Raw genomic sequence first — 21,106 nt, forward strand, 5'->3', positions numbered from 1 at the left:
ACATATTAACAAAGAATACAGAGAAAAATCTCTTTTTCTTACATAAGAGCTTTTATTCAAGTGTAGAGGTAAGGGGGAGACAGGCAACGAGCAAAATAAAGAGTATGTAATAAAATAGGTCATAAATTCTATGGAAAAAAAAAATAGGGAGGATAAGAGACCAGAAATGTGCAGTAAGGGAGGGCAGAGGATTGCAATTTTAAATAAAGTAGGGTGCAGAGCAGGCTTCACTGACAAAGTGATACTTGAACAGACTTCATATATGAGAAATTAAGGAAGGTGGATCTCCAGGAAAAACCCTGCTAGCAGAAAGAACTGCCAATGTAAACCTCTTAACATAGGCGCATATGTGATGGGTCCACTCTTCTCAAGAAGAGGGCTTAAGAGATGTAACTGGAGACATGATGTGGTAGAGTCTTGTAAGTCATTGTGAGCACTAGCTTTTTCTTTTCTTTTGAGATGGAGTCTCGCTGTGTCACCCAGGCTGGAATACAGTGGCACAATCTTGGCTCACTGCAACCTCTGACTCCCGGGTTCAAGCGATTCTCCTGCCTCAGGCTCCTGAGTATCTGGGATAACAGACATGTGCCACCATACCCACCTAATTTTGTATTTTTAGTAGAGAAGGGGTTTCACCACGTTGGTCAGACTGGTCTCGAACTCCTGACGTTGTTTGTTATCTGCCTGCCTTGGCCTCCCAAAGTACTGGGATTACAGGCATGAGCCACCGCACCTGGCCTTCTTTTCTTTTTCAGACAGGGTCTCGCTTTATTGTCCAGGCTGGAGTGCAGGAGTGTGATCATTGCTCACTGCAACCTCCGCCTCCCAGGCTCAAGTGATCCTACAAGCTCAGACTCCTGAGTAGCTGGGATTACAGGCATGCGCCACCAAACCCAGATAAATTTTTTATTTTCTGTAGAGATAGGGTGTCGTCATGTTGCTCAGGCTGGTCTTGAACTCCTGAGCGCAAGTGATCTGAACAGTGGCTTTTTTTTTTTTTTGAGACAAGAGTCTTGCTCTGTCACCCAGGCTGGAGTGCAGGGGCACAAGCTCAGCTCACTGCAACCTCCACCTTCTGTGTTCAAGTGATTCTCATGCCTCAGCCTCTAGAGCAGCTGGGATTACAGGCGTGTGCCACCACGCCCAGCTAATTTTTTGTATTTTTAGTAAAGACAGGGTTTCACCATGTTGGCCAGCCTAGTCTGGGACTCCTGGCCTCAAATTACCCACCAGCCTCAGACTCCCACAAAGTGCTGACATTACAGGTGTGAGCCACCATGCCCAGCCGGAACAGTGACTTTTTCTATGAGGTAAAAATGATGGGAATACACTGGAAGAATTTGAACAAAAGGGCCGCACGCAGTGGCTCACGCCTGTAATCCCAGTACTTTAGGAGGCGGAGGCGGGTGGAACCCGAGGTCAGGAGATCGAGATGATCCTGGCTAACACGGTGAAACCCTGTCTCTACTAAAAATACAAACAATTATTAGCCAGGCCTGGTGGCGGGCGCCTGTAGTTCCAACTACTCGGGAGGCTAAGGTGGGAGAACGGCGTGAACCCAGGAGGCGGAGCTTGCAGTGAGCTGAGATCACGCCACTGCACTCCAGCCTGAGCGACAGAGCGAGAATCCGTCTCCAAAAAAAAAAAAAAAAGAACAAAAACCCCGAAGAATTTGAACAAAAGAACAAAATAAATTCTAAATTTTGCAAAGATCATTCTGGCAACTGTATTGAGAAACTTTATTGTAGAGGGGAGGAAACATGGAAACAAGTTAGGGGTCTATTAATATAATCTAGGCAAGAGATAATGCGGCTTGGATTATAGACAAATTAGTGGAATTGGTAAGAAGTGGACTGATTTTGGATAAGTTATGAAAACAGAGCAAATATGACTTCCTGATAGATTGGAAGTAGGTTATCACAGAAAGAAAGGAGTCAAGGATGACTCCTGCGTTTTAGTCTGAACAACTGGAAAGATGGAATTGTCATTAAATGAGATGGTTGGCAAAGGCTAAGGTTGTAGGATTTGTGTATGTTTTCCTTCTGGTGAAGGGGTTAGCAGGAGTTTAGTTTCAGACATATTGATTTTGAAATGCCAGATAACTAAGTGGAGGTGTCAAGTAGACAGATCAGTATGGAAGACTGGGAGAGAAGTCTGATATGAGATAGAAATTTGAGGCTTGGCACACCCTTGTAATCCCAGCACTTTGGGAGGCCAAGCCAGAGGACTGCTTGAAGCCAAGGAAGTCAAGACCAGCCTGAGCAACATACTGAGACCCCATCTCTACAAAAAATTAAACAGCTAGGTGCAATGGCATGCACCTGTAGTCCCAGCCACTCAGGAGGCTGAGAAGGAGGATTGCTTGAGCCTTGAAGTTTGAGGCTGCAGTGAGCTATGAACCCTACCACTATATTCCAGCCTGGGTGACAGACCCTGTCTTTTTCCTTTTTACAGACGGAGTTTTGCTCTTGCTGCCCAGGCTGGAGTGCAATGGTGTGATCTCGGCTCGCTGCAACCTCTGCCTCCTGGGTTCAAGTGATTCTCCTGCCTCAGCCTCCTGAGTAGCTGGGATTACAGGCGTCCGCCACCATGCCCAGAAAATTTTTTGTATTTTTAGGAGGTTTCACTATGTTGGTCAGGCTGGTCTCAAACTCCTGACCTCAGGTGATCCACCCACATGGGCTTCCCAAAGTGCTGGGATTACAGCTGTGAGCCACTGCGCCCGGCCCAACCCTGTATCTCTTAAAAAAAAAAAAAAAAAATTAGAAATTTGAGAATTAACAGTATATAGACAGTATTTAAAGCTAGAAGAATGGATGAAACCAACACTAAAGGAGTGAAAGGAAAAAATAAACTAAGGCTGGGCCAGGGTCAGTGGCTCCCACGCCTATAAACCCAGCTCTTTGTGGGGCTGAGGCGGGTCAATCACAAGGTCAGGAGATTGAGACCATCCTGGCCAACATGGTGAAACCCCATCTCTACCAAAAAACACAAAAATTAGGCTAGGCACAGTGGCCCACGTCTGTAACCCTAGCACTTTGGGAGGCCAAGGTGGGCAGATCACCTGGTCAGGAGTTCAAGAACAGCCTGGCCAACATGGTAAAACCTCATCTCTACTATAAATACAAAAATTAGCAGGGTGTGGTGCCACATGCCTGTAATCCCAGCTACTTGGAAGGCTGAGGCAAGAGAATTGCTTGAACCTGGGAGACAGAAGTTGCCGTGAGCCGAGATCACGCCACTGCACTCCAGCCTGGGCAACAGAGTGAGACCCCATCTCAAAAAACAAAAAGCAAAACAAAACAAAAAAAAATAGAAAAAGTAGCTTGGTGTGGTGGCACACGTCTGTAGTCCCAGCTACTCGGAAGGCTGAGGCAGGAGAATTGCTTGAAACTGGGAGGCAGAGGTTGCAGTGAGCCGAGATCACGCCACTGCACTCCAGCCTGGTGACAGAGCCAGACTCTGTCTCAAAAAAAAAAAAAAAAAAAAAAAAAAAAAAAAAAAAAAGGCTGACAGCTGGAACACTAACAAAATAATGAGAATACTGTTTAATGATTCAACTAAAGCAGCAATAAAATAATACTGGGCGTACAGGGGAGAGAAAATGGGGCTGTAAAAAGGGCTTAAGTCTTCATAAAGCAAAGCAAGTAATGAAGATAAATACTGCTTTATGAATATTATGTCATTGCTACTGAGTTATTATATTAAGGCAAATAAGAGGAGATATTACATAGTATTAATAGATGCTATTACAATCTTATTTTCCTAGGAGTGATTATGGAATTGTGGTTATTTCAGAGCATGTTTTTTCTTAGGCAAACTGAAGAATTCATATGCCAAATTGGGTTACAAAAACAAAACAAGACAAATATTAACAATTATTGAATCAAAGTTGATGGATACACAGGTGTTCACTGCACTATCCTTTCAACTTTTTCATCAAACAATATTAAAAACTGATATGGTAGAGAGAAGAAAATGTAGAGGCAAACAAAAAATACCGTAAGTAAAAATAATTGCCAGAGACACAAACTATAAAAAAAACAAAAAGAACTTTTATAATTTTCTATATCAGAAAAATACACTTTTTTTAAAAAGCCACAAATCTACCTGGAAAAGAACAGATAAGGTATTCAGGGCACTTTATAGGTATTTGATCATTGATGTCTATGGTCAGAGCATCTACTGTACAGTATTTTAAATGTCACCCCATGGTACCAAAGTCTGTCTTATAAAACTTAGGCGAAAGGTATATGGGTGTTTATTATTAGTAGTTTTTAAACTCTATATGTACTCTTTTGCATTACGATAGTCTTTGTTAAACAAAATGCCCAAATTAGTTTTTCTTTTTTTTTTCCTTTTTTCGTTTTTTTTGAGACGGAGTCCCACTCATTCGCCCTGACAGGAGTGCAATGGCACGATCTTGGCTCGCTGCAACCTCCGCCTCCCGAGTTCAAGCCATTCGCCTGCCTCAGCCTCCCCAGTAGTTGGGATAACAGGTGCATGCCCAGCTAATTTTTTTGTATTTTTAGTAGAGATGGGGTTTCGCCATGTTGGCCAGGCTGGTCTCGAACCCGACCTCAGGAGATTCACCCGCCTTGACCTCCCAAAGTGCTGAGATTATACACATGAGCTAGCACGCCCAGCCCCGAATTAGTTTTCTAAAGAATATATTCAGTGGCATGAATCCGGGAGGTGGAGGAGCTTGCAGTGAGCGGAGATCGTGCCACTGCACTCCAGCCTGGGCGACACAGCGAGACTCCGTCTCAAAAAAAAAAAAAAAAGAATATATTCAGGACAGGCATGTAGCTCACGCCTATAATCCCTGCATTTTGGGAAGGTGATGTGGGCAGATTCCTTGAACTCAGTAGTTAAAGACCAGCCTGGGCAACAAAGTGAGACCCTGTGCCTATAAAAAACTTAAAAATTAGGCTGGGCACAGTGGCTCGCACCTGTCATCCCAGCACTTTGGGAGGCCAAGGTGGGGAGTTTGAGACCAGTCTGACAACATGGAGAAACCCCATCTCTACTAAAAATACAAAATCAGCCGGGTGTGGTGGTGCATGCCTGTAATCCCAGCTACGCAGGAGGTTGAGGCAGGTGAATCACTTGAACCCGGGAGGCGGAGGTTGCAGTGAGCCGAGATAGTGCCACTGCACTCCAGCCTGGGCAACAGAGCGAGACTCCATCTGAAAATAAATAAATAAATAAATAAATAAAAATAAAAATTAGCTGGGAATGGTGGCAAGCACCTGTTGTCCCAGTTACTCCAGGGACTGAGGTGAGAGGATTATAGTGAGCCTGGTAGGTTGAGGCTGCAGTGAGCTGTGAGCATGCCACAGTATCCTAGCCTGGGTAATACAGCAAGAACCCTGTCTCAACAAAAAAAATAAGCAATTATTATATGAAACATCAGGGACTATTATACTTTTTTTTGTGTGTGTGTGTGTGAGACAGGGCCTCACTCTATTGCCCAGACTGGAGTGCAAGGGCACAATCTTGGCTCACCACAACCTCTGCCTCCCCTGCTCAAGTGATTCTCCTGCCTCGGCCTCTGGAGTACCTGGGATTACAGGCACGCGCCACTACCGCCTGGCTAATTTTTGTATTTTTAGTAGAAATGGGGTTTCACTATGTTGGCAAGGCTGGACTTCAACTCCTGACCTCAAATCCACCTGCCTTGGTCTCCCAAAGTGCTAGGATTACAGGTGTGAGCCACTGTGCCTGTCCTATTACAGCTTTTATGGCACAGCTTAAGCACCAAGTTTAGGGAAATTTGTTCTGAGTATTAATTATATATGAGACATAGGATAATTAGTAATAAATATGTCTTAAAACAATCTTCTCACCTAAAAATTAGAAAAACGTTCTCACTGAAGAGTGTATTACTCTTTCTATTCTAAAGAAAAAAATGTTAAAAGTATAGATTTCAGTGATACAATGTCACCAAACAAAAAATGCATTCTTAACTCTAAGAAATAATAAATAAATTTCAATCATACCATCTTCTTCATCCTCAGCTTCTTCTGCTTCCATAGGGTCATATTCATCTTGATTGTTATCTTCTTCAGTTTCATCATCATCTTTAGAATCATCTTTTCTTTTATCTTCTTTCTGTAATTTAAATGCCTTTATTATTTATTTACTTATTTTTAGAAGATGGGGTTTTGCCATATTGCCCAGGCTAATCTCCAACCCCTGGGCTCAAGTGATCTACTGGCCTGGGCCTTCTGAAGGGGTAGGATTATAGGCGTCAGCCACCGTAGCCAGCAGTTATATTATTATTATACAATCATAACAATTATTACATATATTACTCACACACACATATATATATAGATATTTTTTTTTTTTCTTTGAGATGGAGTCTGGCTCTGTCACCCAGACTGGAGTGCAGTGGCATGATTTCCCTTCACTGCAACCTCTGCCTCCCAGGTTCAAGTGATTCACCTGCCTCAGCTTCCCAAAGGGCTGGGATTATAGGTGTGAGCCACCATGCCTGGCTTAAAATAGTTTTAAATTAAGCAAGAAATCTTACCAAACATTAAATTACTAAAACTAAAAAACAGTAAATCCACTGAAGTCATTTAAAAGTTTTACATTGTAAATTACTATTTTTTTGTTTTTTTTTTTTTTTGAGACACAGTCTCACTCTGTTGCTCAGGCTGGAGTGCAACGGCACAATCTGGGTTTACTGTAGCCTCCAACTCCTGGGTTCAGGCAATCCTCCTGCCTCACCCTCCCAAGTAGCTAGGACCACAGGTACATGACCATGTCCAGCTAATTTTTATAATTTTTGTAGAGAGAGGGTTTCACCATGTTGTCCAGGATGGTCTTAAACCACCAGAGTCAAGCAATCTCTCCACCTCAGACTCCCAATGTGCTGGGATTACAGGAGCGAGCCACTATGTACATACTATAAAATAATAATAATTAGGCTGGGTGTGGTGGCTCACATCTGTAATCCCAGCACTTTGGGAGGCTGAGGTGGGCAGATCACTTGAGGTCAGGAGTTCAAGACCAGCCTGGCCAACATGGTGAAAACCTGCCTCTACTTAAAAAAAAAAAAAATTTAGCTAGGCAAGGTGGCGTGCACCTGTAGTCTCAGCTACTTGAGAGGCTGAGGAAGGAGAATTGCTTGAACCTGGGAGGGAAAGGTTGCAATGAGCAAAGATGACACCACTACACTTCAGCAAGCCTGGTCAACGGAGCAAGACTCCATCTCAAAAAAAGGAAAACAGCCAGGCGCAGTGGCTCAAGCCTGTAATCCCAGCACTTTGGGAGGCCGAGACGGGCGGATCACGAGGTCAGGAGATCGAGACCATCCTGGCTAACACGGTGAAACCCCGTCTCTACTAAAAAATACAAAAAAAACTAGCCGGGCGAGGTGGCGGGCGCCTGTAGTCCCAGCTACTCGGGAGGCTGAGGCAGGAGAATGGCGTAAACCCGGGAGGCGGAGCTTGCAGTGAGCTGAGATCCGGCCACTGCACTCCAGCCTGGGCGACAGAGCTAGACTCTGTCTCAAAAAAAAAAAAAGGGAAAACAAAAATTTTAAGAATAAGGTATTAGAAAACTAGCTGTAGATGCTCATATTGGCTTAATTTGAAGATCTGAATTTCTTCTCTTTTTTTTTTGAGATGGAGTCTTGCTATGTCGCCCAGGCTGGAGTGCAGTGGTGTGATCTTGGCTCACTGCAACCTCCACCTCCTGGGTTCAAGTGATTCTCCTTCCTCTGCCTTCCCAATAGCTAGGACTATAGGCATGTGCCATCACGTCTGGCTAATTTTTTGTATCTTTAGTGGAGACAAGGTTTCACCGTGTTAGCCGTGATGGTCTCAAAGACGTGATTTTCTAATATAGTAAAATCTTTCAGTTTGACTTTTACATCTAATATTCTGATGGAAATCAACATCAACCTTTATAACCTAGAAGAGTAACTGAAAGTTCTAGAGCAGGTTGTTATTACAGACCTTCCTTTCATCTCTATCTTCTTTTTTATCTTTATCATCGCCTGATTTTCTCCGTTTGGGTTTTGGCTCATCAGTTTCATCATCTCTTTCTTCCTTTTTATCTTTTCTCTCATCTTTTTTGCTTTTTTTATCCTTTTCTTTTTTGTCCTCTTTCTCAGGAAGAGACAGTAATGATTTGTATATACGGACACCAAAATCTCTTTGAAGCATTTCATTGAAAAGTTCCGCAAACAATGAAACCTATAAAAAGATACCAACATGAACCTAGCCAAATTTCAACAGAAATAATAAAGCTAGCACAGTAATTTAGCAAATAAAAACTTGCCACATATAATGATTATGTAAACTTATCAACCTTTTTTTTTTTTTTCAGATGGAGTCTCGCTCTGTCACCCAGGTTGGAGTGCAGCGGCGCGATCTCGGCTCACAGCAAGCTCCACCTCCTGGGTTCACGCCATTCTTCTGCCTCAGACTCCCAAGTAGCTGCGACTACAGGTGCCCACCACCACGCCCGGCTAATTTTTTTGTATTTTTAGTAGAGACGGGGTTTCACCGTGTTAGCCAGGATGGTCTCAATCTCCTGACCTCGTGATCTGCCTACCTCAGTCTCCCAAAGTGCTGGGATTACAGGAGTGAGCCACCGCACCCGGCCACTTATCAAACATTTTAATACAACCATTAATCTTTTTTTTTTTTTTTTTTTTCTGACAATCTTGCTCTGTCACCCAAACTGGAGTGCAATGGTGTGATGTGGGCTCACAGCAACCTTTGGTTCCCAAGTTCAAGCCATCCACCTGCCTCACTCTCCTGCGTGGCTGAGATTACAGGCTTGTGCCACCAAGCCCAGCTAATTTTTGTATTTACAGTTGAGATAGAGTTTCGCCATGTTGGCCAGGCTGGTCTTGAACTCCTGACCTCAGGTGATCCACCCGCCTCGGCCTCCCGAAGTGCTGTGATTACAGGTTGTGAGCCACCCCGCAAAGCCAACCAACTGTTAATCTTCATAAGTGTACCTTGTACCTTATTAATTTACTCAATAGATTTTACATCAAATGCCTGGTATGTACCAGGGCCTGTTTTAGGCATTAGGGACACAGCACTGAAGAAAGCTGATAAAAACCTCTCCTATCATCCAACCAGTGGAGAGAAGTAATAAATAACCAAATCATGAAGTCTCTGTTAACCTATTCTGGTTCTGGGGCTGCCCGGTTTTTAAGACAAGGAATAACCAAATCAACATCAAATTATACGAAAAACAAGCAGCATAAACACCTACAGAATAACAAGAGAGAATAGTAAGACAAGGCCTCTCTGATAAAGTGACATTTAAAAAGTGAACAGAAGGCAATGAGGAAATAAGTCACACTGGTATCTAGGAGAAGAAAATTCTGGATTAGAGAAACAATTTTAAACTCTGAATAGGGAACATCTATTACTACTACGCAAGCATCCACAGATAACAGGTTATTGCTATATATTATAAATTTTTTGTTTTTTTTTTTTTTGAGACAGAGTCTTGCTCTGTTGCCGAGGCTGGAGCGCAGTGGCGCAGTTTCGGCTCACTGCAAGCTCCGCCTCCTGCCTCAGTCTCCCCAGTAGCTGGGACCACAGGTGCCCGCCACCACACCCAGCTCATTTTTTGTATTTTTAGTAGAGACGGGGTTTCACCGTGTTAGGCAGGATGGTCTTGATCTCCTGGCCTCGTGATCTGCCTGCCTCAGCCTCCCAAAGTGCTAGGATTAAAGGTGTGAGCCACTGTGCCCAGCCCATATTATAGATTTTTTATGTACCTATTTATTTTTTCTTTGAAACGGAGTTTTGCTCTCGTTGCCCAGGCTGGAGTGCAATGGCACAATCTCGGCTTACTACAACCTTCGCCTCCCAGGTTCAAGCGATTGTCCTGCCTCAGCCTCCTGAGTAGCTGGGATTACACGTATGTGCCACCACACCCAGCTAATTTTATATTTTCAGTAGAGATGGGGTTTCTCCATGTTGGTCAGGCTTGTCTTGAACTCCTGACCTCAGGTGATCTGCTTGCCTTGGACTGCTGAAGTGCTGGGATTACAGGTGTGAGCCACTGCACCTGGCCTTATGGACCGATTTCTTTTTCTTTTTTTTTTCTTTTTTGAGACAGAGTCTCTCTCTGTCGCCCAGGCTGGAGTGCGGTGGCGCAATCTCAGCTCACTGCAAGCTCTGCCTCCGGGTTCACGCCATTCTCCTGCCTCAGCCTCCTGAGTAGCTGGGACTACAGGTGCCTGCCACCACGCCCAGCTAATTTTTTGTATTTTTAGTAGAGATGGGGTTTCACCGTGTTACCCAGGATGGTCTCGATCTCCTGACCTCGTGATCCGCCCGTCTTGGCCTCCCAAAGTGCTGGGATTACAGGTGTGAGCCACCACGCCCAGCTTATGTACCGATTTCTAAGGCTAAAGTCCATTGCTTTCAGTAGACTCTTAAAAAGGGCTAAAACGGGTGGATCACGAGGTCAGGAGATCGAGACCATCCTGGCTAACACCGTGAAACCCCGTCTCTACTAAAAAATACAAAAAACTAGCCGGGCGAGGTGGCGGGTGCCTGTAGTCCCAGCTACTCGGGTGGCTGAGGCAGGAGAATGGCGTAAACCCGGGAGGCGGAGCTTGCAGTGAGCTGAGATCTGGCCACTGCACTTCAGCCTGGGCGATAGAGCGAGACTCCGTCTCAAAAAAAAAAAAGGGCTAAAACGGGCCACGCGGTGGCTCGCGCCTGTAATCTCAGCACTTTAGGAGGCTGAGGCAGGTGGATTACAAGGTCAGGAATTCGAGACCAGCCTGGTCAACATGGTGAAACCTCTCTCTACTAAAAATACAAAAATTAGCTGGGCGTGGAGGCACACGCCTGTAATCCCAGCGCTACTCAGGAGGCTGAGGCAGGAGAATAGCTTGAATCTGGGAGGCGGAGGTTGCAGTGAGCCAAGATCATGTCATCGCACTACAGCCTGGGCGACAGGGTAAGACTCCGTCTCAAAAAAAGGGCTAAAACTTGAAATGGTTGACCAGAGCCCTTAAATGTGTCATCTTTGCAAATCTGATATATTTGCTAAAATAGTTTAATCAGATCATTTTCTGATTACAAAGGATAACACAAATTTATTATAACTATAATTTATTTTAGCCTATTTTTCATTAGTTGCCCAATCTTTTTTATTTCATATTGAGATGGAGTTTCACTATGTTGCCCAGGCTGGTCTCGGACTCCTGGGCTCATGCAATTCTCCCACCTCAGTCCCTCAAAGTGCTGTAGTGACTGTGCCTAGTCTATGTATTTATTTATTAAGTGATTATTACAAGGATGGCACCATTAGGAATTACTTCAATTTATGGCAACTGCTTACTCTTTTTATTTTTTGAGACAGAGTCTCGCTCTGTTGCCCAGGCTGCAGTGCAGTGGCGCAATCTTGCCTCACTACAACCTCTGCTTGCTGGGTTCAAGAGATTCTCCTGCCTCAGCATCCTGAGTAGCTGGGATTACAGGAGCCTATCACCTAGCCTGACTAATTTTCTGTATTTTTAGTAGAGATGGGGTTTCACCATGTTGGCCAGGCTGGTCTCAAACTCCTGACACCTCAGGTGATCCACCTGCCTCAGCCTCCCAAAGTGCTGCGATTATAGGCATGAGCCACTGCACCCAGCCGGGCAACTGCTTAAAAAAAAGATAACGTCGGCCGGGCGCGGTGGCTCAAGCCTGTAATCCCAGCACTTTGGGAGGCCGAGACGGGCGGATCACGAGGTCAGGAGATCGAGACCATCCTGGCTAACACGGTGAAACCCCATCTCTACTAAAAATACAAAAAACTAGCCGGGCGAGGTGGCGGACGCCTGTAGTCCCAGCTACTCGGGAGGCTGAGGCAGGAGAATGGCGTAAACCCGGGAGGCGGAGCTTGCAGTGAGCTGAGATCCGGCCACTGTACTCCAGCCTGGGCGACAGAGCAAGACTCCGTCTCAAAAAAAAAAAAAAAAAAAAAAGATAACGTCATATAGCATCTAATTTTAAGGACATCTGCTTATAGGAATAATTAACATTGGAAAAAAAATCCCAACAACTTGGACATATTTTAATATTTATAACATGTTTTATATGAAAACTAATAAGCATGGACTTTATGTTTTATAATTGCCTCAGTAATCCTCAAAGGTCTCTAGTCTTCCTTGATTTTCATCTTACTAGCTGGTGAACAATGACCTTCTGGTTCAAAGAAGCATGACTGATTTTTCCAATATAATTTAGAAAACAAAAGAACATAAGATATGTTGATAAGATAAAATAATTAAACACAATAATTCTAGATATGATTTTGTACAGGGCACTACAAAATTAATTATGTTGGAAATTCTATTTTTAAGGAGTGAAGCAATTACACACTTACAGATAAAAGTTTTCAATTGTTTTGAAAACTAACATGTTGTAAAGCAAACTAAACTACATGTTGTAAAGCTGCTCTAAAATAATGATACAGGCTAGGTGAAATGGCTCATGCCTGTAATCCCAGCACTTTGGGAGGCCAAGACAAGTGGATCACCTGAAGTCCGGAGTTCAAGATCAGACTGGTCAACATGGGAAAACCCTGTCTCTACTAAAAATACAAAAATTAGCCGGGGTTGGTGGCGTGCAACTGTAATTCCGGCTACTCAGGAGGCTGAGGGAGGGGAACTGCTCAAACCCGGGAGGCGGAGGTTGCAGTAAGCCAACATTGAGCCACTGCACTCCAGCCTGGGTGACAGAGGGAGAATGTCTCAATAAATAAATGGGCCGGGCACAGTGGGCTCACACCTGTAATCCCAGCAATTTGTGAGGCTGAGGCAGGTGGATCACTTGAGGTTGGGAGTTTGAGACCAGCCTGGCCAACATGGTAAAACCCTGTCTCTACTAAAAATACAAAAAATTAGCCAGGCGTTGTGGCAGATGCTTGTAATCCCAGCTACCCTGGAGGGAGGCAGGGGAATTGCTTGAGCCTGGGAGGCAGAGGTTGCAGTGAGCTGAGATTGTGCCATTGCATTCCTTCCTGGGCAACAAAGTGAGACTCTGTCTCAAAAATAAATATATAAAATAAGTAATAAAATAATGATACAAAAAATAGATTAATAATGAAAAGTTCAACAACAATTATTTTCTCTTACAACTCAAACACCAGTTAAATTTTTAATCTCTTTAAATGGTATTAAATGCTATTTTAATTCTAGAGAAGATAATAAAGCATTACCTCATCCCCAAAAGAGTCAACTAGACATTATGGATATCCTGAAGAAAGAACATACCACACTACTTATGAAAGCGTCTTAGGGAAAAAACAGAACTGAACTTAATTAAAAATTTAGACCCAACAATCAATTTAAATGAAATACAGGGAATAGAGGAACGCATAAACCATAGCAGGGAAATGCAATCAGCAAAAGTGAGTCTGTAAGGAAACTTTAGAGGACAAATCATCTATTTTTTTTCCCAAGAAGTAGATTACAAGAAAAAAACAACAAAAACTCAAAAAAACAAGCAATGAAAAAGAGGCATTTGGGGCTGGGCGCAGTGGCTCATGCCTATAATCCCAGCACTTTGGGAGGCTGAGGCAGGTGGATCACCTGAGGTCAGGAGTTCCAGACCAGTCTGGCCAACATGGTGAAACCCCATTTCTACTAAAAATGCAAAAATTAGCTGGGTGTGGTGGCAGGTGCCTGTAATCCCAGCTACTGGGGAGGCTGAGGCAGGAGAATTGCTTGAACCCAGGAGACAGAGGTTGCAGTGAGCCACCATCACGCCAATGCACTCCAGCATGGGTAACAGAGTGAAACTCTGTCTCAAAAAAAAACCAAAAAACAAAAAATGTAAAAAACAAAGAAAAAAGATTTCAGAGATATATTAACTAGTCATAATATGTGGACCTTATATGGATCTTATTTCAAACTGAAAACATTACCTCAAATGAATGTTCTTTATTATCCTCTAATCTGTAGTCCAACAGGACACTCAAAGACATGATGCTACAATCAAACTTGCCACTTTTTGCAGCCCAATTTGGATGTACAATGATAGCTGGTTCATCAGGCAAAATATATCTTCTTTCTCGACGCTGGCGTTCCATTTCCTCTTGACGTTTCCTTTCTTCTTCCTAAATATTTCAAATTTCAAGTCAAGGTTAAATCTGCAAGTATGATGTATATACACGTCCAAGATGAATATACATTGAATACATACTACATAAAGGAACAAAATTCCCATGACTCTTCATGGTGCTTACACCAACCATAAGGATTGAGAAGGGAGGAAAGTTCAAATTCACTAAGCGTAGTAAGCTTTGATGGCTCCTAACTCTCTTTTGGATTTCCCAGCATAAGAAACTGCCTTGTAAAGAGGGGGAAAGTTATCTATATTGAGATTATATAAATTAGAAAATTCTGGGAAAATAGTAGTGGTAGTATAGGTTTTAGATCTTCCTGAAACCTCACACTAAAAAGACAAAGCAATATAGATATCAAAATCAAAAACCGATAGCATTCATAACAAAACTAAGTGACAAGGTATCCCCACAAACCAATATACAAATGGGTGGGAAAAGGCCAAAAGACCTATGTGTTACTGGTGAATGTGTCCAAAGAAAGCATAAGAAGCAATGGGAGAACAAGAAAACCAAAAAACAGCCAGTAGGTATTTACTGGAAAGCGCAGCAGCTGAAACTAGGCAAAATTTTACCCCTAACAAGAGAGTGAATAGAGAAGTTATTTTAAGATCTGAAGAGGCCTAGGCCACTCTAGCCTTACAAACTTGCAAAGCTCATTTACCAGGGCCCTATACTGAGGAGAAACTGCTGGGAGTAGGAGGGGAACAACAAAGACATAGGAAAACGCCCAGATAAAAAGTGATAAAGGGCAAAAGAAACAGCAAACTTCAGAAAGCAAGCCAACATATGTTTCTGACAAAACAAAACAACGAAAGAGCAGAGCTCTATAAATTTAGAAAAGCTATCTGAAAGAAACTACGTTTATAAAATTCAGACAATATAAATTCACATAAAAATGATTCAAGTATTGAGGTCAAATCCCATACAAATTTAGTATTTTTTAAAAAAGAGTGAGAAGTAGCAGCAGAATTATATTCCTGTAGATGATGAAAGTGGGGCAGAAAGACATCAACACACGGCAGATGAAAATTTTAACTTACTATTTTTAAAGTGTGCTAAAAGAAAATGCTACAAGAGACACAGACATTCTGCATCACGTTCTTAACATTCAAAATTCAGAAAGTGAGTATCTGATTGGTAGACAGATCATGTATCTGACCCTATCTGTAGCAATTCTTCGGCTTCTCTAATAGAAGTGGCGGTGGGAAGGGAGAACCAGGCCTGCTAAGAGCCAATCCAAAAAAGGACTGGATGGAAGATGGAAAAGATCTACGACTTGGTAAGGGTTTGTGCATTTCATTATACGCAAAGTTTTTTTTTGTTTGTTTGTTTTTTGAGACAGGGTCTCACTCTGTCACCCTGGCCAGAGAGTAGTGGTGTGATCACAGCTTACAAATAGCACTGACCTCCTGGGTTCAAGCAATCCTCCCACGTCAGCCTCCCAGTAGCTGAGACTACAGCCACATGTGACCATGCTCGGCTAATTTTTTTTTTTTTTTTTTGTAGAGATGGGGTCTCACGAAGTCGTCTCCATCTATCAGTTCTAAAGCACTCTTTTTTTTTTTTTTGGAGACGGAGTCTCGCTCTGTCGCCCAGGCTGGAGTGCAGTGGCTGGATCTCAGCTCACCGCAAGCTCCGCCTCCCGGGTTTATGCCATTCTCCTGCTTCAGCCTCCCGAGTAGCTGGGACTACAGGTGCCCGCCACCTCGCCTGGCTAGTTTTTTGTATTTTTTTAGTAGAGACAGGGTTTCACAGTGTTTGCCAGGATGGTCTCAATCTCCTGACCTCGTGATCCGCCGTCTCGGCCTCCCAAAGTGCTGGGATTACAGGCTTGAACCACCACACCCAGCCTAAAGTACTCTTTTCAAGGAATGTAGATGTCTACACAGGAGATGGAGGCTGGCAGGGTGGTGGAGCCACAACTGCCCATTGATGATGAGCTGCTTCATTACTAAATATTGAAACCCAGATGGAGCAAGGAGAGTAATCCATGCAGAGATAGCACAGGGCAGAGAGTCATGTCATTGGAAGAATTGGAGGCACCCGTGTAAATTCACAGCTTTCAATATGCGTAAGATATAGAAATAAACATAGATTTAAATACTGGTGTTATTTATTTATCTATGTATCTTTCATATCTCTGTTCACTGAAGGGGTTTGTGAGCAGCAACCCAATTGCAATGAACATATCTTGGCTTCTAAATACCATTCTTCACTAAAAAGGAACCAGGGCTTCCTGGGGAAATGACTGATTCCTGAACTAGGATAAGGATAGCACAAAATAAAATTGAAATGCTTTAAAATGCTAGTAAGTAAAGAGTCCTCAAAAAGTGATAAAGATATGGCAAAAGGGCACATAGCTTGAAAGAACTCCCACCGTCCAACGTCTGGGACAATTTCATCATGAAAATAACTCACTGAGGGCCGAGCATGGTGGCTCACAACTGTAATCCCAGCACTTTGGCAGGCCAAGGTGGGTGGATCATCTGAGACCAGGAATTTCAGACCAGCCTGGCTAACATGGCGAAACCCAATCTCTACTAAAAATACAAAACTTAGCCAGGCATGGTGGCAGGCGCCTGTAATCCCAGCTACTCGGGAGGCTGAGGTACAAGAATCGCTTGAACCCAGGAGGCAGAAATTGCAATGAGCTGAGATCATGCCATTCCACTGCAGCCTGGGCAAAAGAGAGAGACTCTGTCCCAAAAAATAAAAATAAGGCCGGGAGCAGTGCAATATCAGCCTGTAATAGCAGCACTTTCGGAGGCTGATGTGGGTCGATCACGAGGTCAAGAGATCGAGACCATCCTGGCCAACATGACGAAACCCCGTCTCTACTAAAAATACAAAAATTAGCTGGGCGTGGTGGTGGGTGCCTACAGTCCCAGCTACTAGGGAGGCTGAGGCAGAAGAACAGCTTGAACCCAGGAGGCAGAGGTTGCAGTGAGCCGAGATTGTGCCACTGCACTCCAACCTGGCAACAGAGCGAGACTCCGTCTCAAAAAAAAAAAAAAAAAAAAAAAAAAAAACACATAAATAAGTAAATATATAAATAAAAAAAAATTTTTTTTTGAGACGGAGTCTCACTCTGTCACCCAGGCTGGAGTGCAGTGGTGCGATTGCCACTCACTGCAAGCTCTGCCTCCCAGGTTCACGCCATTCTCCTGCCTCAGCCTCCCGTGTAGCTGGGACTACAGGCGCCCACCACCGCACCCGGCTAATTTTTGTATTTTTAGTAGAGATGGGGTTTCACCGTGTTAGCCAGGATGGTCTCGATCTCTTGACCTTGTGATCCGCCCGTCTCGGCCTCCCAAAGTGCTGGGATTACAGACATAACCCACCGCGCCCAGCCATAAATAAATAAAATTAAAAAATAAAAATAAATACATAAAAAAAAGAAATCATGAGTCCATGCATCACCTAAGAACAAGGTAATTATCCTACAAAATTACAAAACCATTATAACATTCAAGAAATTTAACACTGCTTTAATATTATCTAATGTCACATCCATATCCATAATCAAATTTCTCCAACTGTCCCAAAAATACTCTCTACGACTTTTATTTTCACCTATCCAGGATCTAGTCAGATTTCACTTAGTTATTTGGTTGTTATGTCTCATTAGCCTCTTTTAATCTAAAAGATCCCTTTAGCCATTTCTTTCTTTTATCTTTCATTATATGGACCATTTTTTTGAAAAGTTTAGGAGAGCTGAGAATTTTTCACATTCTAAAAAAAAAATAAAATTAAAAATTAAAAAAGAAAATTTCACATTCTAGATTTATCTGTTTTCTCAGAGGGTCTTGCTCTGTCACCCAGGCTTAGGTGAGAGGACCACTAAATCACAATCAGATTTAGAGTAAATATTTCTGGAAGGAATTCTTCATAAATAATGATGTGTACTTTATAATGTATAAGAATTAGAAACTGATTATATGGCTTATCCAATTACTGGTGCTAAAACACACTTCTGAGATCCCTATATTTCAAATTCAGAAAACAAAGTAACAGGCTTATGCATCCAGGAGTTATTCTACTGGACAAAAAACGGAAGCATAGAATAGCTTGAATAAATAGTCTGAGTCTCGAGGTTTGATTCAATCAAACATACTGTTTTAGAAGCAGAGAGATTCTGGAATAAGCACTTCACTAGAACTCAATTTCTGAGCCATTTACCTAGAAATGTTTTGTATCTTCATTGTGGTGTTGGTGGTGGTTATATAACTATATGCACTTGTAAAAACTCACAGAACTATTTACAAAAAAAGTTGAATTTTATTATAAGTAAATTGCACCTTAATAAAAACATACACACAGCCGGGCACGGTGGCTCATGCCTGTAACCTCAGCCCTCTGAGAGGCTGAGAGAGTCAGATCACCTGAGGTCAAGAGTTTGAGAACAGCCTGACCAACACGGAAAAACACCATCTCTACTAAAAACGCAAAATTAGCCAGGCGTGGCGGCGCATGCCTGTAATCCCAGCTACTCGGGAGGCCGAGGCAGGAGAACTGCTTGAACCCAGGAAGTAGAGGTTGTGGTGAGCCAAGATCGTGCCATTGCACTTCCTTCTGGGCAACAAGAGCGAAACCCCGTCTCGGAAAATAAACAGCTGGGCACGGGGGTTCACGCGTGTAATCCCAGTACTTTGGGAGGCAGAGGCAGGCGAATCACAAGGTCAGGAGTTTGAGACTAACCTGGCCAACATGGTGAAACCCTGTCTCTACCAAAAATACAAAAAATTAGCCGGGCACAGGGGCAGGCACCTGTAATCTCAGCTACTGGGGAGGTTGAGGCAGAATAGCTTGAACCTGGGATGTGGAAGTTGCAGTGAGCAGAGATCACTACACTGCATTCTAGCCTGGGAAACAGAACAAGACTCAGTCTCAAAAAAAAAAAGCCAAAATAAGTAAATAAAAGCATACACACACATAATCTTAACTCACGTATTCCAAGAACACCCTATACATGAATATTAATACCATAGAGTATAATAATAGATTGAGTACATACCTCCTTATCATCTTCAGATTTCCTATCATCCTCCTCATCCTCTTCTTTTTCAGATTTCTCTAACTCCTTCTGTTCCTCTTTTTGTTCCTCTACTTTAAGCTGTTTTGTCAGTCGGGCTATCAACTGGGATTTTAATCCTTTGGAACTAAGAGCTCGACTTTCTAATTCTTTTCGGAGGTCATTTACCTGAATATATGGAGCATGAAAACACAGGAAAAAAAGGGGGGGTGGATATTGAAATAGGAAACAAACTAGCTACAATTAACAATTATCTTTTGGGGGTTTTTTTTTTTTTTTTTGAAACGGAGTCTCACTCTGTCGCCCAGGCTGGAATGCAGTGGCGTGATCTCGGCTCACCGCAAGCTCTGCCTCCCAGGTTCAAGTGATTCTCCTGTCTCAGTCCCCCAAGTAGCTGGGATTACAGATGCTCACCACCACACCCAACTAATTTTTGTACTTTTAGTAGCGACGGGTTTCACCATGTTGGTCAGGTTGGTCTTGAACTCCTGACCTCGTGATCAACCTGCCTTGGCCTCCCAAAGTGCTAGGATTATAAGCGTGAGCCACCACGCCCAGCCTTTTGTGTGACTTTACAAATGTGGTGAAAAGAACATTTGTACAGCTCACACAACACTTGTGAAAATGTAAAATGATAACATATTTTTGGAAAATAAAACATATTAACACGCGTAAACATTTTTTTCAATGTTCTTTGACCCAGAAGTTCTCATTTCTGGCTGTCTACCCTAAGGAAACAAACTAAATAGAAGGGGGAAAAAACCCACAAAACTATAGATTCACCCTCCAAAAAAGTGAAGAGTCTAAATGTCTCATAAATTAGCCAGGTGTGGTAGTGAATGCCTGTAGTCCTAACCACTTAGGAGGCTGAGATGGGAAGACTGCTTGAGCCCAGGAGTTTAAGGTTCTAGTGAACTATGCACTGCACTCCAGCCATGGCGACAGAGACCTTGTCTCTAAAAGTAAGTAAATAAACAAATGTCCAATAGAGGAGTAATACCAGCAAGGAATGGTGGCTCGTGCCTGTAATCCTAGCACCTTTGGAGTCCAAGGTGGAAGGATCGCTTGAGGCCAGGAGTTTAAAATCAGCTGGGGGAACACAGCAAAACCCCACCTCTTTAAAAAAAAAAAAAAAAAAAAAATTAGCCAGACATGGTGGAACATGTCTTTAGCCCAAGCTACTTGAGAGGTTTAGGTGAGAGGACCACTTGAGCATAGGAGTTTGAAGCTGCAGTGAACTCTAATGACGCCACCGCACTCTGTCCCTTTAATCAATTTACTTTAATAGTATAAAATATTTAAAAATAATTACATGCACAAAATTAATGTTAACTCAACAGGATGTGTCATTTTCTTTTTTCTGAGGCAGAGGCTTGCTGTTACCCAGACTGGAGTGGCATAACCATGGTTCATGGCTCACTGTGGCAATCTTGACCTTCCAAGTTCGAGTGATCCTCCCACCTCAGGCTCCTAAGTAGCTGGGACTATAGGCATGCATCACCATGCTTGGCTAATTTTTTTTTTTGGTAGAGACAGAGTCTCAATATGTTGCCAGGGCTGATCTTGAACTACTGGGCTGTAGCAATCTGCCCATCTGGGCCTCCCAAAGTGCTGAGATTACAGGCATAAAGCATAGTGCCCAGCTGCAACCTTACACACACATATACACACACGTATTTTTAGACAAAATTTCATTTTGTTGCCTAAGCTGGAGTGCAGTGGCACAATCATAGTTCACTGCAGGCTCCAGATTCCAGGCTCAAGCCATCCTCCCACCTCAGCTTCCCAAGTAGCTGGGACTACAGGCGTGTGCCACTATGCCCAAATAATTTTTTAGACTTTTTGTAGAGACAGGGCCTCACTATGTTGCAGAAGCTGGTCTCAAACTCCTAGACTGAAGCAATCCTCCTCCTTCAGCCCCCAGAAGTGCTGGGATCACAGGCATGAGCCACCTTGCCT

At 43.1% G+C, this 21,106-nt stretch overlaps 1 protein-coding gene across 13 annotated transcripts in view; it reads right to left on the reverse strand.

The window, feature by feature from the left end:
- Positions 1-21,106, reverse strand: part of CCAR1 (cell division cycle and apoptosis regulator 1) — a 79,737-nt gene that overhangs the window by 13,019 nt on the left and 45,612 nt on the right. For all 13 annotated transcript variants that reach the window (XM_033209872.1, XM_033209876.1, XM_033209879.1 and 10 more), the window contains 4 exons: positions 19,130-19,315; positions 13,915-14,106; positions 7,971-8,210; positions 6,003-6,114 (listed from right to left, as the gene is read on the reverse strand). In XM_033209872.1, coding sequence (XP_033065763.1) covers positions 6,003-6,114; positions 7,971-8,210; positions 13,915-14,106; positions 19,130-19,315 — 730 coding nt within the window. The remainder of the gene's footprint in view (positions 1-6,002; positions 6,115-7,970; positions 8,211-13,914; positions 14,107-19,129; positions 19,316-21,106) is intronic.

The sequence above is a fragment of the Trachypithecus francoisi genome, unplaced genomic scaffold (genome assembly GCF_009764315.1).
Source record: "Trachypithecus francoisi isolate TF-2019V2 unplaced genomic scaffold, Tfra_2.0 Lachesis_group9, whole genome shotgun sequence".
Lineage (NCBI taxonomy): Eukaryota > Metazoa > Chordata > Mammalia > Primates > Cercopithecidae > Trachypithecus > Trachypithecus francoisi.